The sequence below is a fragment of the Gossypium hirsutum genome, chromosome D10 (genome assembly GCF_007990345.1).
Source record: "Gossypium hirsutum isolate 1008001.06 chromosome D10, Gossypium_hirsutum_v2.1, whole genome shotgun sequence".
NCBI lineage: Eukaryota > Viridiplantae > Streptophyta > Magnoliopsida > Malvales > Malvaceae > Gossypium > Gossypium hirsutum.
In genome coordinates this window covers 17,771,304-17,787,186 of record NC_053446.1, presented here as the reverse complement: position 1 = coordinate 17,787,186, position 15,883 = coordinate 17,771,304, and the positions used below count along the sequence as shown (strand labels likewise).

General features: G+C 31.3%; 1 protein-coding gene and 2 long non-coding RNA genes across 3 annotated transcripts; 1 reads left to right on the top strand and 2 right to left on the bottom strand.

Annotated features, from left to right (window-relative positions):
• The first annotated feature begins 720 nt into the window (after positions 1 to 720).
• LOC121222163 (uncharacterized) lies at positions 721 to 1,670 on the top strand. Its single transcript, XM_041102142.1, has 2 exons — positions 721 to 1,014; positions 1,089 to 1,670. The coding sequence occupies exons 1-2, from the start codon at positions 971 to 973 to the stop codon at positions 1,372 to 1,374; spliced, it is 330 nt and encodes a 109-aa protein (XP_040958076.1). The 5' UTR covers positions 721 to 970; the 3' UTR covers positions 1,375 to 1,670.
• A 2,732-nt stretch (positions 1,671 to 4,402) lies between these two features.
• Positions 4,403 to 5,268, bottom strand: LOC121222162 (uncharacterized). Its single transcript, XR_005919213.1, has 2 exons — positions 4,989 to 5,268; positions 4,403 to 4,737 (listed from the first exon to the last, which is right to left on the bottom strand). It is a non-coding gene; the product is annotated as an uncharacterized lncRNA (long non-coding RNA).
• A 3,391-nt stretch (positions 5,269 to 8,659) lies between these two features.
• On the bottom strand, positions 8,660 to 10,152 carry LOC121222161 (uncharacterized). The gene is made up of 2 exons (XR_005919212.1): positions 9,925 to 10,152; positions 8,660 to 9,675 (listed from the first exon to the last, which is right to left on the bottom strand). It is a non-coding gene; the product is annotated as an uncharacterized lncRNA (long non-coding RNA).
• Positions 10,153 to 15,883: the final 5,731 nt, after the last annotated feature.

Sequence of the window (15,883 nt, the reverse complement as noted above, 5' to 3'; positions counted from 1 at the left end):
CATTGGCCATTAAAATAGTCCAGTAAACTATCGAAATTTATTAAATAGTCATTTTAAAACGTTTGTTTATCTAGAAGAAAACTTAGTCTATTTTCAGAAAATTCACAAGTTAACAAAATCGATTAAGTAAAATTTTTTCCTTGTAACGGTGATTACTTTTGAAAACTTAGTTAATTTTCAATTTATTTATTTTTCCAAAATTTATTTATAATCTAGTAGTGCAAAAGTGATATTCAACTTGGGTTTATTAAGAAAATTCTGAATTATTTTATGCATAATTAACTCTAAATCCATGCATCAATATCCTAAATTCCAATTAAATACCATGCATGCTAAATAAACCCAAAATCGAAGTCCCATGCCACAATTCAAATAAAGCGATACAATTCCAAATTTATAAAAACTTCAAATAGAAAATTTAAATTACTTTCTAATAATAAGATCAAAACGATTTCGAGCCCTCCAAATGTCGCGTCCACGTTCTAACCTAATGGGTTATTTGTAAATATGGAGAATAAGGAGGGGGTGAGCTTAACAAGTTCACAATGCATTGTTAGATAACAACTAGCAGTTAGCTGATTTTTCAAGTCAGTTAGTTTGTTAGTAGTTAGCTGAAGTTAGTTGGTTGTTAGCTGGGTAGTTATTACTCTGTTATGATAATTACTACTCAATGCTATATAAAAGGGTGCTAATGACTTGTGCTAATTAAGATAAAGAAAATGATTTGTTTCTTTATGTGAGTTTCTGTCATTTGCTGTTATGGTATCAAAGGTGAATCCTTTTGCTTTCGCGTCGCAAAAGGTTGCTACCTTGATTGATGATAACAACTTTTTAGCATGGAAGCAACATGTTCTGCTCGTGGTCAAGACTCATCGTCTTCAGCGTTATCTTGATGGTATAGTGGTTGTTCCCTCTTCAACAGTTGCTGATGATGACGGATCGTTAGTTGAAATTCCTATATTTGTGTAGTATGAGCAGCAGGATGCTACAATTTCTGCGTGGCTCTTATCCACAGTAAGTCCCTCCTTGCACAATAGATTAATTGGTGATTCTTCTTTTGCATCTATGTTATGGTCTACGTTGAATAGGATTTTTGGGAGTCAGTCAATAACAAAGGCCAAGAGGCATCGTTCCTTACTCCATAACTATTGTAAGAATTATATGAGTATGTCTGATTACTTGGTTGGTATAAAGCATTTCTGTGATTGTCTAACTGGATATGGCCAAAAGGTTTTTCAAGAAGAGCAACAATCTGCTATTCTAAATGGACTTCCACCAGAGTATGATCATGTGGTCTCCATCATTACCACAAGTCAGACACCATTTGATTTGCAAGGTATCGCCACTGCCTTGTTGGATGCAGAGGCTTGTTAGAATGCTCACCTTGCAGGTCCAAACCCGACGGGGTTGGGGCGCACCCGCATGACGTGGACGGCGTGAAATATCCAGACCGGTTGGGCTCAAATGGGCCTGTGGATATTTTAGCCCAATACAAATTTATTTTTCCTCAGCAGACAATATGCTTATATACAGAAACTTATCTTATTGATTTGATTCCAATAAATTTGTTTAAATTTTTGATTTAATGACGGATTTTAGGGATATTTTTTCCAAAATTCCAACACTCTCCATGCCTATAAAAGACCATGATTCTGAAGGGTTTTTGTACACTTTCATACTCTCTTAGAAATTCTCCTGCCGAAATTCTGTTATTCTCAAAAATCTCTTTTTCCATCCTTCGTGTTTTATAAATATTCCGATGATAGAAAAAAGGCATTGTTCGTTCGATTGGTCGTGGTAGAGGTGCTATTACTTCGATCACTGCTGTTATTGTATATTGGGAGACTTTCGACCAACGTTACTCCAAGTACCGTAGGAGCGGCCAAATCTGTCTTAAGGAAACCGTGTTTCACGGGCCTAAACGTTTCGTAAAATCTCAATTCTCCTTTATTTCAATTGTTTATTATGGTTTTATTTGATTTTCATATTTGATAAATTAACTATAAATAATTCTATTCATATTTTATTTTATATGTATTTATTTGTAATTAATTATTTTTGTTCGCTAATGTGTTTTATCTAACAAACCTTAATAATAATAAATTAAATAGAGATAAACCCTATTTCAGGGTATTTGACACTCCATTAATATTTCATCTTTGGACAAAATATTAACTTGTAAGTGATATATTGTAGTAATCAAAAACTGAGAATAAGAACATGTGAACCAGTAAATCTTCATTTGGATCGATTTATTACTCACATGTAAAAGCTAATAATTCATCATTTTTTATTACCACAGTAACACATATGTTTTCTTAAATATTAATCTTTCTTTACGCCGATCAATATTAACCTAGCTTAAGTTATATACACGTAATCTTTTAGATTTTAAAATAAAATAATATTACAATAAAAAACACTTTAATAATTTATTACTTCAATTAAGTTATTTTAAAAAATATATAAAAATATCAACATTCAATCCTCGGTACAGCAAGCTATAATAGCTTATACTACCTTAGGCATAATGATAAAAAGTACATAAGCTTTGGCACTATCCAACGTGCCTTTAAAAACTTGATCCTTTTATATGGTATACTTACACTAAAAAAATGCAACATAAGTGACTCAAACTTGGCATTATGGGAACATGAAATTCGATAAACAAAAAATTTGCAGTGGAAACAGCTCGTCTCATGGTTTCCTTGAAAGTCAAATTCTGTACTTTGACACATTTGACTCCTTTTAACTATGATCAGGTATTCAATTCAATAATACCAAATTAGCCATAAAACTTATAAACCAAACATTTCAAAAATTAAAATAAAATAATTTATTTTTAATGATTCGATAAGACGTGATTCTTATATTTGTTATAATAAATTCGGATCTATACTGTGAGATTATATATAAAAAAAAACTAAATATTGAAGAATACGATATGTCGAAAAGTTTAAGATGATAATAAAAACGCTACTGACTTGACTTTCGTCTCCAATGTTTGGTTGGAGGAATTCAAAACGTGCAAGTTAATTTAATTTATGATTTCCTTCCTATTGTTTTATTATATTATTGGTTGAAATTTTGCATCTGAAGCACACGAAAATAGTTGTAATAATAAAATATATTCCTTTTTCAAGAGATGTACTGAAGGAATACAAATCATGCTCTATCCATCACAGGTTAACAAAGCTTGAAATTATATTATTCGACTTTTATTAATATATTTATTTCATTTGCCTGCCAACAAATGTCAGCTTGGGCAATTCTTTAAAGCTATGTATAATTAAATCATATAAATACATATTTTAATAATCTCATTATACATTTCCATCATATTTGTCTTTTCTGACACAATATTTAAAATTACTCATAGTCCCTCCCCAACCCATAAATAGGAAGATAACATGTTTCAGCACCCTCAAACCCACATCCTCCTACATTAATAATAATGCCCATGCCAACCGAACTAAGATTAAATCAATAAAATACATAAATATTAAACATACGTTGTTATAAAATAGATATATTCAAAATTTTTGACCATCAAGAATCAACTAGGTAGAAATTTCTTGTACCAATATGAATTCAAGAACATTGTATCCTCGAAAATGGTTAATTCTCATTCAAGCAAGTTCAAGTAAACAATTCCAATCCATATAGCATGTTTGAAATAATATTTTTTTGGATAAACTTAAAAAGAATGCATCATGAGATAAGTTTATCTTTATTTGAATTTATTATTATTTTGTTTTATATTTAAAGTTATATGTGAGTTTTATTTTATTTGATTCAATTACTATTATACTTGTCAAAATTATTATCACGCACCAACTTTAAATCATGACAAGAGAATTTTATGATTCTTGCAAGAGTCATAGATCTCGATCTTGCATTAAAGACTAATTCTCCTCCATTACTTACAAATCGATAACATTAATGGAAATTTCGTAACAAATTAAAATTCAATGACCAAAATATAACTTAACTTTACGTAAGTGACTATTTTTTAGTTTACCCTATATTTTTTTATGAGAGTCCATCTTTTACTAAAGTTGTGTTACAATTAACCAATTAAAAATTAAGATTATAAGTCTTAGACTTGCTCATTATGCTTTTCTAGTTATACAATAATAGGGGTGGGGTATAGAAGTAGCACGGTTTGAAGAGAAGATTTAAAGGGAGAGTGACCTAGGTCGAAGTATACGAGTAAGTTGAACTTAAATCACAACTTGTACTAATTGATTATATAGCGAATTACTCTCTGAGTAAAGCCTCAGATATGTAGGAAATTCTGAACTATGTAAATACTTTTTGATATCCATCTTTGTCTTTATAACTAGTAGTAAGTTTGTTTAATTGAAATTAAATGAATATCTAAGAGGCAAAATCAACAAACTTTTAATAACTTTCCCAATAGTCACTGTAGTGGCCCATTTTTGCCCGGGCCCAATAATACCACAACCAAAATTAATAAACAGTCCATTTACATTAAACCAGAACAACCCAAATCATTTCAGCCCATTACCCAAAATTAACCCTAAACCCAACAGGCCCAAAAATTAAAAAACCTAAAAGTCCACAAACTAAAAAAAAATTTCAGTAGCAAACCCTAGCCTCCCTAACTCTCTTCAGCCGCCAGCTCCTCGCATGCCTTCCCCTCCTCTGCCGCTCCTCCTGCTACCAGCCACCGCCACCGTTGGCCTATCACAGCCTCTGCCATGCCTCTGACACCTGCAGAGAGCAATAAACACGCAACAACAAACAAAAACAATAGAAATTAACAGTTGTAATGGGGTATAAAAAGGCCAAAGATCATCACTGTAGGTTCTTCCCTTTTTTTTACAGACATGAAATAATAAAGATCAAAAACAAAATAGATCAGACTTGAGAGGATTTTTTTTACATTCTTGTTCGAATCCCTTTTTTATTTTTCTGTTTTTTTTTGCATAACAAATAATAAAAAAGGGAGAGGCAAAGCTTACTTGGGCGTATCACGGTCTCGGTGTCGGAGACCTCTTCTCCTTCGCCGGAACCGAGTATAAAGGGACGAGGGGAGACCCTTTTTATTATTTTCTTTCCATTTTTCGAGAGTGAGGATGTTAGGCCCTGAAAACGCGAGAAGCGGGGCTAAAAAGCCCTGTGTTGCACAACTCCGGCCACCACACGCGGTGGAGCCATGGTGGAGATGCGAGGGACTGACGGCGGCACTAAAGCTGGGTTGAAACCCTAGCAGAGAAAGAAAGTGATTTTAAGTTTTTAAAAAGAAAAGAAAACAAACAGCAAAAGAAAAAAGCAAAATTTGTAGCTTTTATGGTGATTGTAAAACGGGGCCGTTTGAGGGAAGGGGATCTGCGCATTTTTGCCCTAATGGGTAAATTCGCATTTGGTCCCTTCATCTTGTGCTGAAGTGCAATCCGACCTTTTTATTTTTTTTGATTTCGGACGCCAATTTTGTGTCTGCTTCAATCGGGTCCTTTGACCATGTGTGCCCCTTTGCACTGAAACGCCGCGCACAAGGGGCTTGGGATATTTGTTCCCTGATGTTTTTAGCACGTTGCAAATAAGTCCCTCATTCCATCTTTTAATTTTTAATTTCCCCTTTATTTTATTTCTGGTTTCAATCATGCCCATGACCTTTTAACCCCATTTTTTATACATATATTTTAAACTGTTTCTTTTATTATTTAGGATATCCTTTATATATTATTTTGTTTTAAACTATTTTAGATTGATTAGTATTTACCTCAGTTTTTTTTATATATGTTATTTATTTTAAATACATGTGTATGCGCTATCCATTTTGGATTTATATGTACTATGTAATTTAAATTGTTTCCTATGCTATTTATTTTGAAATTCTTTATATTGTTTATTTCAAAACTGTTTTATTTTTGCTTATTTTGAGTTTCTATACATTAAGTATTTTATACATTATTTTATCTTATATTAGAATGCATTATATACACTAATTATTTTAAAATTATTTTTTACCTTTTCAACTTTGCTATTTATATTTTAAGATTTTTCTTATTTTACGTTTTTATATGTACATACATATTATTTATTTTAAAATTTTTTACACATAGTATTTCTAAAATTGTTTTGTGTGTAATTGATTTTTTTTTAATTTTCTTTTATTCATTCAAAACCCATTTATTATCTTTTTAAAAACTATCCTACATTTTATTTGTTCTAATTTGTTTTATGTTACTCATTTTGAAATTGTTATATATGCTACTTAATTTATTCGTCTTTAATTATTAATACTAGTATTCAAATAAAGTATGTTGAGTGGGTATTGTCATTATGTATGTCATAATTAGTTTACTCGCATTTTCATATTATTGTTATACATTTGTGTAATTTCATCCATGTATCATTATTCCATGATTATTATTATGTTGTCATTTCACGTCATTGTATTGTAAATTAAACTCCGACATAGTTATCCAACTTAGGTTGCTTTATTTTATTCCAAACAAAATAAATGCTTACCTTCGAATATCTTACCCGTTATTATTCAAAATGGAATTTTGCTAAATAAGGTAATATTTTGTATTTTGGTAATTTGAGAAATCGTACCCTAATTTACGGGGTTTCGATTTTCTCGTTAAACCTAAATCGCAAAGTACCCTTTTTAAGCTTCAAAATCAAAGAAATTTCGTTACAAGGCAACATTTCGCGCTTTGGGTGATTTGAGAAATCGTACCCTAACTTACGGGGTTTCGGTTTTTCTCATTAAACTTAAATGGTGAAATGTTCCTTTTAATTTTAAAATATGAAATTTCAATAAAAATTAAAGCAAAGTTTATTCTCTAAAGTTTCAAATATCGTGTCCCAACTTACGGGCGTAACATTTTGTTACTTTGAAATAAGCGGGTCTTTAACTCATTTTCGAATTTACTCAAACGATTTTTAAATGAACGTCAATAAAAATGGATCATATTTTAATTTGCTCTTTCAAATTTTTAAATTTCGGCATTTATTAATCAACGAGGTACCAATTTTGGGCGTTACGAGGGTGCTGATCCTTCCTCGTGTGTAACCGACTCCCGAATCCGTTTTTCTAAATTTCGTGGATCAAGATCGTTGTTTTAAATAAAAATCAAATCGTTTATTAAAAACAATCACTTTTCGAGGTGACCCAATCACACCTCATCAAAAAAGATTGGTGGCGACTCCCATTTTCGTTTTATTTTTAAAATCCAAGTCGACCCCGTTTTTATATAAAAAAAATGGTGTCAACAGTCAAATTCTAAAAAATCATATTCTATTGGAAATGTAACATGGAAGAACACCAAAATGCTCCCTCCCCTTCATTAAGTTATTCAACCTCCCTTTTACTGATTGTAGGGTGAGTGTTTGATTGAATCCATTTGAATTGAGTGAAAAAAAATTCAAGTTAATTGAGCTGGCGAGTCCTATTTTATCATCCTAACTCAATTTTTTAGTTTTTGTTGAGAGAGAGGCCAATTTGCTCATTTTCAGACTTGACAGGGATTAAAAGGGTATTTATACCAATCTATTATTCAAATTATTTGAGCTATTCGAATCGTAAAATTCAACTTAATTTGAACTCGAAACTCAAAATACATATTTGATTTGACTCGAATAATTCAAATAACTCGATTCGATTAACTCAAAATTTAATTTTTTTTTAATTTTTTCGAATTGAATCAAGTTTTTCTCATATCTAAATGATGGTATCAAAGCCAACATAATCTCAAAACCTTTAACTCTAGTACACACTATGAAACTTCGTCTTTGGGTGGGTTCTTCACCGTGTTGGAAAAGTGCTTCCTATAAGTAATAAAGAATAAGGTTCCTTTGAAATAAAAAATTCTTTTGAAAAGTAATTTTTAAACCAAACACAAAAGCTAAAATTTTTAGTTTTTGTTTAGAAAAAATCATTTTTGGATTCAAATGACATTTTTAACCCTTATTTATAATCCAATGTATCTTATGTAATATTTATATTGGTATATAATTATTCTATTTCAAATATATAACATTATATATTTGAATTTGTATTAATTTTTTTAATATTTAAAATATAGTTTATATATTCAAATTAAATTTTACAAACAATTCAAATTAATTACTTAAAAATTTAAAAAATATATTTCATATATCAAAATATTAATAATATTATTTTCTTATATTTTTATTGAAATATCATACTATTAATGAATTTTAACATCATTTAAATGCATATTTTTTACTTTACAACATTATAACCAAAATGGAGTTTATGTTTCTCAAAAGTAAATTTTGGCAATAATATTAAATACTCAACCTTATCTATTTTGTTTGAGGAATTTAGATTGCAAGAAACGATAAAATCTTTGGCAGAGGCTCAAACCTAGACATCATTACTCTAGCCACTAAATTATATGCTCTATCACCCTTTTGTCCATGTAAAGTACACCCCTTCCCTATCTGATTTCTTGAAAGTCAATATTGATGGATCTATTATTAGCAATTTAGGTAGTGCAGGTTTTGACGTCGTCATTGGCAGCCATAGTGGAAAATGGATTGTTGGATTGTATATGGTAGCTGAACTTTGGGCCCTCTGGAACGAACAACTACTAGCAAAATGATAGAATATTTATAAGGCTAAATTACACTAAAAATCACTCAATTTTAAGGTAGCTAACAAAACAGTCACTCAAGTTTCAATTCAGTCACTCAACTTTCGAAAAATAACAAAACAAGCATCATTAACCATTTCTCGTTACAGATGTAATGAAGTTACCATTTTCTTTTAGATACTTAACAGAGTTACCATTTTCCATCCCCTTATCACTGCTTCCCATCCTTCTCCTTTTTCCCCACCATCCCTCCTTCTACTCTGATTCTTTTCCTCTCCCCCATCATCCAACTAATTTACAGCCATAGAAAATGCATACACAAAATGACTGATTAGAGGAAACTTGGAAATGTGCAAAGAAAGAAGTGGAAGAGTTTGGTCTAACATACCATATATTTGGAGTGGAGTTGGTACCACTAGCGTTTCTGGTTTGCTAAAACCTCAGGATTGAAGCTTGGCTGATACCTTTCATCCCTTGAATTGTCACCCCATCGCCAAGCCTTCTACATTTGAGTTTTCAACCTCTGGAAACTATTGGTACGTTTGTGTCCCACAGTTGCGAATTCACTTTGAGTGCGCCTATACCCCAATAGCAGCAGCCTAGGAGAATCGGTGCTTCTAGAGTGCACATGATTCTGAACTCTCCTGTCCACTTTTACAGCCTTCTCCTCAAAACCATGGTCTAATTTCCAAATTATTGATTGTGATTGGTCTTCATGTCCTTCAGCTTCTTCCTTCGTTTCCATTATCTAAACACTTCCTTTTATCTCATCTTACATTGTTAATTAAATTGTCAACCATGCCAACTAAAAGATTCAAACTTTTTCATTTATTCTGCAGAATCTACAAGATACCATCCTCTTCAAGTAAAGCTTATCACAGAATACACAAAGATATGAAAACAGTTCCTTTTTATATGCTCTTAATCCTCAAATTCTCTCACTACCCCCAAACCATGAAAGCTTTCACAATATAAGCTTCAAAAATCCAATAAAAAATTGCCACTTTATATCCAAAGTATACAGTTTGAATACTAATACCTTAACTGTAAATGTAATGACTCCTACAATACTAACACCCTGTAATACAAATTTTAAAAAAAGAACCCATGAGGGAAAAAAATAAGAAAAGACAACCAATCAGTTAAAAATTCCCAACATATTTAAATTCTTGGAAAGAGAATCAAAGCAGTAACTCTTTTGTAATGGAAAAAAAAAAGCTGCTGTAATACAAGGAATTGAAACCCAAGTAATGCAAATGATACAAGAAATAAATAAGCAATAACGTCAAGTGTAAATGGAAGAGAAACAAGAGAGATGTTTCCTTACTTGCTTTTATTATTACTAAAATTTTAGTTGTCTGATTAGCGAAGTTTTAGTTCCTTCAAGCGAGAGAGAGGGGAAGGGAAATGCCAAAAATAGAGAGGGTAAGAATCAGAGTAGAGGAAGTGGGTTAGCAAAGGGACGGTGTGGGAAAGGGAAAGAATCAGAGTAAGAGGAGTGATGGTAGGGAAGAGGGGGAGAGGGAGAGAGAATCAAAGTAGGGGGAAGGATGGTGGAGAAGAGGGAGAGGGGTGGGAGAGCAATAATAGGGGATGGAAAATGGCAGCTCCGTTACGTTTGCAAGGAAAATGGTTAGTGGTGACTGTTTTGTTATTTTTCAAAAGCTGAGTGACTGATTTGAAACCTGAGTGACTATTTTGTCAGTTACCTTAAAGTTAAGTGACTATTGGTGTAATTTACCCTATTTATAATTTGATCATAAATATTATGCTTCAACTATGAACAATGTCACGACAAATAATGCCTTGTATAGTCTCTTGCTTAATTAGATTATCCCTGACTGTAGTAGTATGTTGAATGGTTTTCATCAAAACAAAATATGTTGAAGTAATCTGCTATGAATTAGTTAAGGATATGCGGTTGGAATAATTCTTTTCAAAATTTAAATTTGATTTTTTTGTTTTTCATTTTTTTGCTATTTTTTGTTACAATTTGTTGTATAAATATAGCTTTGGTCATTCAATAAAATGCATGTTCAGTGAAAATATATAGAATTCTCTTCTTTGCTGAGTGTTTCTTTTTACCAATAGTTTAGATTTAGAGCTTTTTGTTATCTTGAGTGAAAAATGGAAGAGACAAGTTTCAAAATGGCACTATCAGTCTTCAATGGAGAAAATTGTAAAACTTGGGTTGTTAGGATGTCTGTTCATTTGCAAGCTCTTGACATCTAGGAAGTAGTAGAGGATGATTATGAAATACCTTTACCTCCGGTATGTAACACTCGACACTTGGTCCAGTCACTGAACTCGAGTTATAAGATGTTATGGCAGTTGACGACAATTATCACCTATGAATTTAGCTTAAATTTTCAATCAAACAACAAAACATTCATTAATACAAGTATAATATGATTTACAACTAAAACTGAGTCTTAGTCGATCTTACAAAACTCTTAATTCAACTCGAAATCAATTTAGGACTAATTTGAAACTTTTAAAAATAGATAGATAAAAAGGCAAAAAAAGGGTCACACGGTCGTGTGGTCAGGCCGTGTGATAGGCTGAGGTTGTGTGGGGTTGAAACACCCAACTGCATAGTCCAACCGTGTGTAAGAACTAAACCGTGTAATGAAAAGTCACATGGCCATATCGCCAGGCCGTGTAACAAACAGTGGCTGTGTGCACCAAACATCACCCAAATCATACTGTATCTCCCCAAATTTTTATTTTTGTTCTTGCAAAGGTGTGACACAATTGTGTATCTGCTTCAGTGGTTAAGTGTTCTGGGTGTGTGAGAGGTCCCAAGTTCAAGCAAGGACTTGGTCAAATTTTGATATTTTTATGAATAAGCTCTATATTTGGTCAATAGGCTTTTAAGTAAAAGTTGACAAATAATTAATAGAATGGGCTTATTGGTTTGGTGGATAAGTGGAGTGTTGGTGTGAAGGAGGTCTTGTGTTCAATTCTCTATAATGGCATGGAGATAGTATTTTTTCTCCAATTTCGGCTAAGAGTTGTGTTGGGGCAAAATTCTGAGTAGTTGTGTTTTAGTGGGTTAATAGGGAGTGATTTTAGGAGATAATGGGGAAGAGGTTATCAGAAAATAATTTAATTATCTTTTTGCTGCAGAAAAAAAATAGAGTTTCGGTTTTCTCTCCAATTACCCAAACTTTTTCTGACGTTTTCTTCTTCTTTTTTCCCTCATCTGCCGATTCTTTCCCCTAGTTGCTGTAATACCCCTAACCCGTGTTCGTCACCAGACTAGGGTTACGAGGCATTACCAAACAATACACAGTTTAGATTGGACATTCTTTACAATTCAAACGCCTAGTAATATATTCTCCTTTATAAAATTTTCTGAAATAAATTAATAAACCAACCTCTTATTCATACAAGTAAAAATCATCTATTTGAATCATATATCTAACCACACAAATCATGCTTTATCGAACATTCTCTTATACGAATTATAATTTAATATCTAACCATTTCAATTACGTTTGCTAATTCAAAACTTTCAATCCAAGCAATCAAATATCAAAACCGATTTGTACATGATTCATAGTTATAAAAATTCAATTACCAAATCATAGTATTTTAAACATTATAACCTTATGTACATTTTACTAAATCAAACTTAACCATTTTCGAATTCAAATGCCAAGTCATAAAATATCTAATTTGCAAGCTAAATAACATATCTAACATGTTATATTCAATCACACATATGAACCACATACCTAATTCGAATGCGAATTATCATGCCTATAATTCATATACACAACCAATTAATATTTTCAATAATCAATCCTCCAATTTAACTTCCATATCAATTAGATCATATACATTCTTTGTCATTCAAAACCGAGCCTAAATAGTCAATTACCATAGCCAAACATATAACTACTTATATATATATAACACATTTTATAACCATTCATTGAATCAACGATTTGACCTTTTTAAAACGAACTACAAGCAAACATTAAATAGGCATATGTATTCATATCTCAAATGTCCAACAACTTAAATAAACAACCTTTTGGTTATCAAATTTAACTTAATAAATCATAACATTTCCATCACTCAATCTATAAGCTAAACATATTATCTCATATCTTAACATCAAAACAATATGTCATTTATAGCTATTCAAATGACCCTTTTACTAAACCATATTATACCACTTTCATGTTACCAAAATGAGTTAATTAATAAGCCAAATATATATACCTGACTTACCACTCCTCATTACTAAATCGTATAACCAACATCACAACATATTTACCATAAATCATACCTCTCAATTAATCTTATAACATGACCAAATATAGTTACTAACATTTGCATCATGAACAAGCCATTTTCGCATGGCTATATATTTATAGAAAAAAATACTGGATAGTGTGATGAGATCTCCCACAACTTTAAACCCAAGCAAGTCTCCGAAACTCTATAACATAGGAAAAACACACAGAGTAAGCTTTGAAAGCTTAGTAAGCTCAAATCTTAATAAACTTAATATAACATATAAATTTATTACAATGCCAAAAGCATACAATGCTATCTCAAAAGTCAAAACACAAATTATCTCAAATTTATATCATGATATCATACCAAATCATCACCATTTAATAATATACTTACTTACTCACTAACTTTAACTTTTACAAGCTTATTCATTTCGATTCTCATATAACATTCAAGTCTCATTTTCATGTAACCAATTAAGTACATTATGAGAAATAATATATTTAATCACATATCTTTTTCATATGATTCACATATCATCACTTATATCCAAATTCATCTTTCATTCATATAATATCTGACAATTCACATATGTCACTTTATAAATCATATCTTATTCATTTGGTCATGCTCCATATGTACATATTCATAATCCATTTGCATACACATTACATAACATTCTTTGCACATATATACTTACTTTTCAATACCAAATATTGTATCCATTTCAACGTACCTGAATCAAAATGTCATTCATTTATTCACTTATTTTTCGGAACGCCCGTTAAACCGTTTGGAATTAATAACGATACTCAGATAGTCAGAAATCTCGTACAATGCCAACGTCCCAGACGTGGTCTTACATGTAATCATATATCAATTCCACTGTTCTAGACAGGGTTTTATACGAATCAAATACGATGCCAATGTCCCAGACATGGTCTTACACGTAAACACAAGTCGATGCCAACGTCTCATACGCGGTCTTACACGTAAACACAAGTCGATACCAATGTCTCAGACGTGGTCTTACACGTAAACACAAGTCGATGCCAACATCCCAGATGTGGTCTTACACGAAATCATATCTCAGAATCCTATGTCATGACATATGTATCCTATACCATTCCTAGGGTTCGTACGGGACTTTTCGGACGTCTTCATGTTATCTAAACTTTCTCGTATTCATATATTCTGCTTCTCAAACAATTCAATATCAAATTTCATAATTTAATAACACTTCCACTCCATTTATCTACTAATCATACATTAATTTATTCCATAATGTCACATTCCATAAACCTCCATTCAATTAAATTAACTTATACCTCCATAAACTTCCATTCATTTAATTAACAATTACATTAGGGATATATATATTAAGGCACCAAGTAACAACTAGATTAATTAAAAAAATTTATAAAGTTCGAGTTTGGGGACTACGAACTTACCTCGTTCGCAGTAACGACAAATTAAATCTACTAATCCGATACTTTGATTTTTTCTCGATCTAGATCCGAATTTCGCTTTTTGTCCAATCTAATAAATATCAAAATTAACTTATGTATTCAACATTTTATTCAATTTCATCTAAGAACACATAATTTGGGTATTTTGAATTTTATCCCCAAACATTTAACATTTTCACAATTTAGTCCCTAATTCAAAATAACACAAAATACACAAAATCTCATCAAACCCATGTTAGGCCGAATTTACCTTAAATCCCTAGCAGCCCATTAATTTCATTTACTTCACATTTTGACTTCTCAATTTACAAATTTCTCAATTTAGTCCTTAATACACATTTTTATCAAAAATCACTTAATTAAATATAATAATCTATCAACAAAAATTTATATTTCAACATCAAACCACAAAAAACATTAAGCTATCATCAATGGCAAATCTCAAATTCTTCATTAAATCCGAAAATTAAGGCATGGGTCTACTAGTATTTGAAGCAATGATCTCTAAAACGTAAAAATTATTGAAAACTGAGCAAAAACCACTCACCAATTAATCTTCAAAGCTTGGACGAATGTAGCATCATCCATGGTTGTTTTTTTCAAGCATTTTCGATGGTGGATGAATTAATGAAGATGATATTTTGGCTTTATTATAATTATTATGACATTTATTAACCATTTACCAATTTAACCTTAAAAATAATTCAAAATTTCATTTATGCCAAACCATTAACATCCACTAACATAGAAATGACCACATAAGGACTTTAAATTTAAGGTTCTATAGCTATTTAATACCTTTAGCTAATAGAACATAAATTTTACACTTTACGCGATTTAGTCCTTTTTACCGAATTAAGCCTTTAAATGGTAAAATTTCTTAATGAAATTTTCAGACAATAATTCTATCATACTGTAAACTATAATAAAATATTAAAATAAATATTTTGACTTTAGATTGTGGTCCCGAAACTACTGTTCCAACTGGGGTCTAAACCGGACTGTTACAACTCTCCCCCTTAGGGATTTTCGTCCCCGAAAATCTTACCATAAAGTAGATTAAGGATTTGCTTCCATACCGTATATTTTAAATTCACACATAGCTTCGGATTCAAATCTCTTTAATCTCACAATTGAAATTCTGATTTTACTTTTGTTAGACATTATCTCTAGCTGAAAATGATTATAATTGTATTAAATTATATTCATTTTCTACTCACTTCCTCTGACGATATTAATCCCGTGAATCATTTTCTCACAAAGCTAGATCCTGAAATAATGGATTTTGGTAACTGCTTATAACAACAACAATCATCCTTAGTTGTTTTGAAACTCTAAAACACAGTGACAAATAAATATTTCGAGAATTTGAATTGCGTTTCCCGATTTCAATGCAATCTCATACTCACAGATTACTGTAATCTCTCTCAGAATTATCATAGGAGTTTCTGATCTCAATCCAAAACAATGATACCTGACATCATAGACAGACTTACCAACACAAAAATAGATAACTCAACTGTTTTATCAAAAGAGAAAATCTATACGTATAGAGAGATTTCCTTA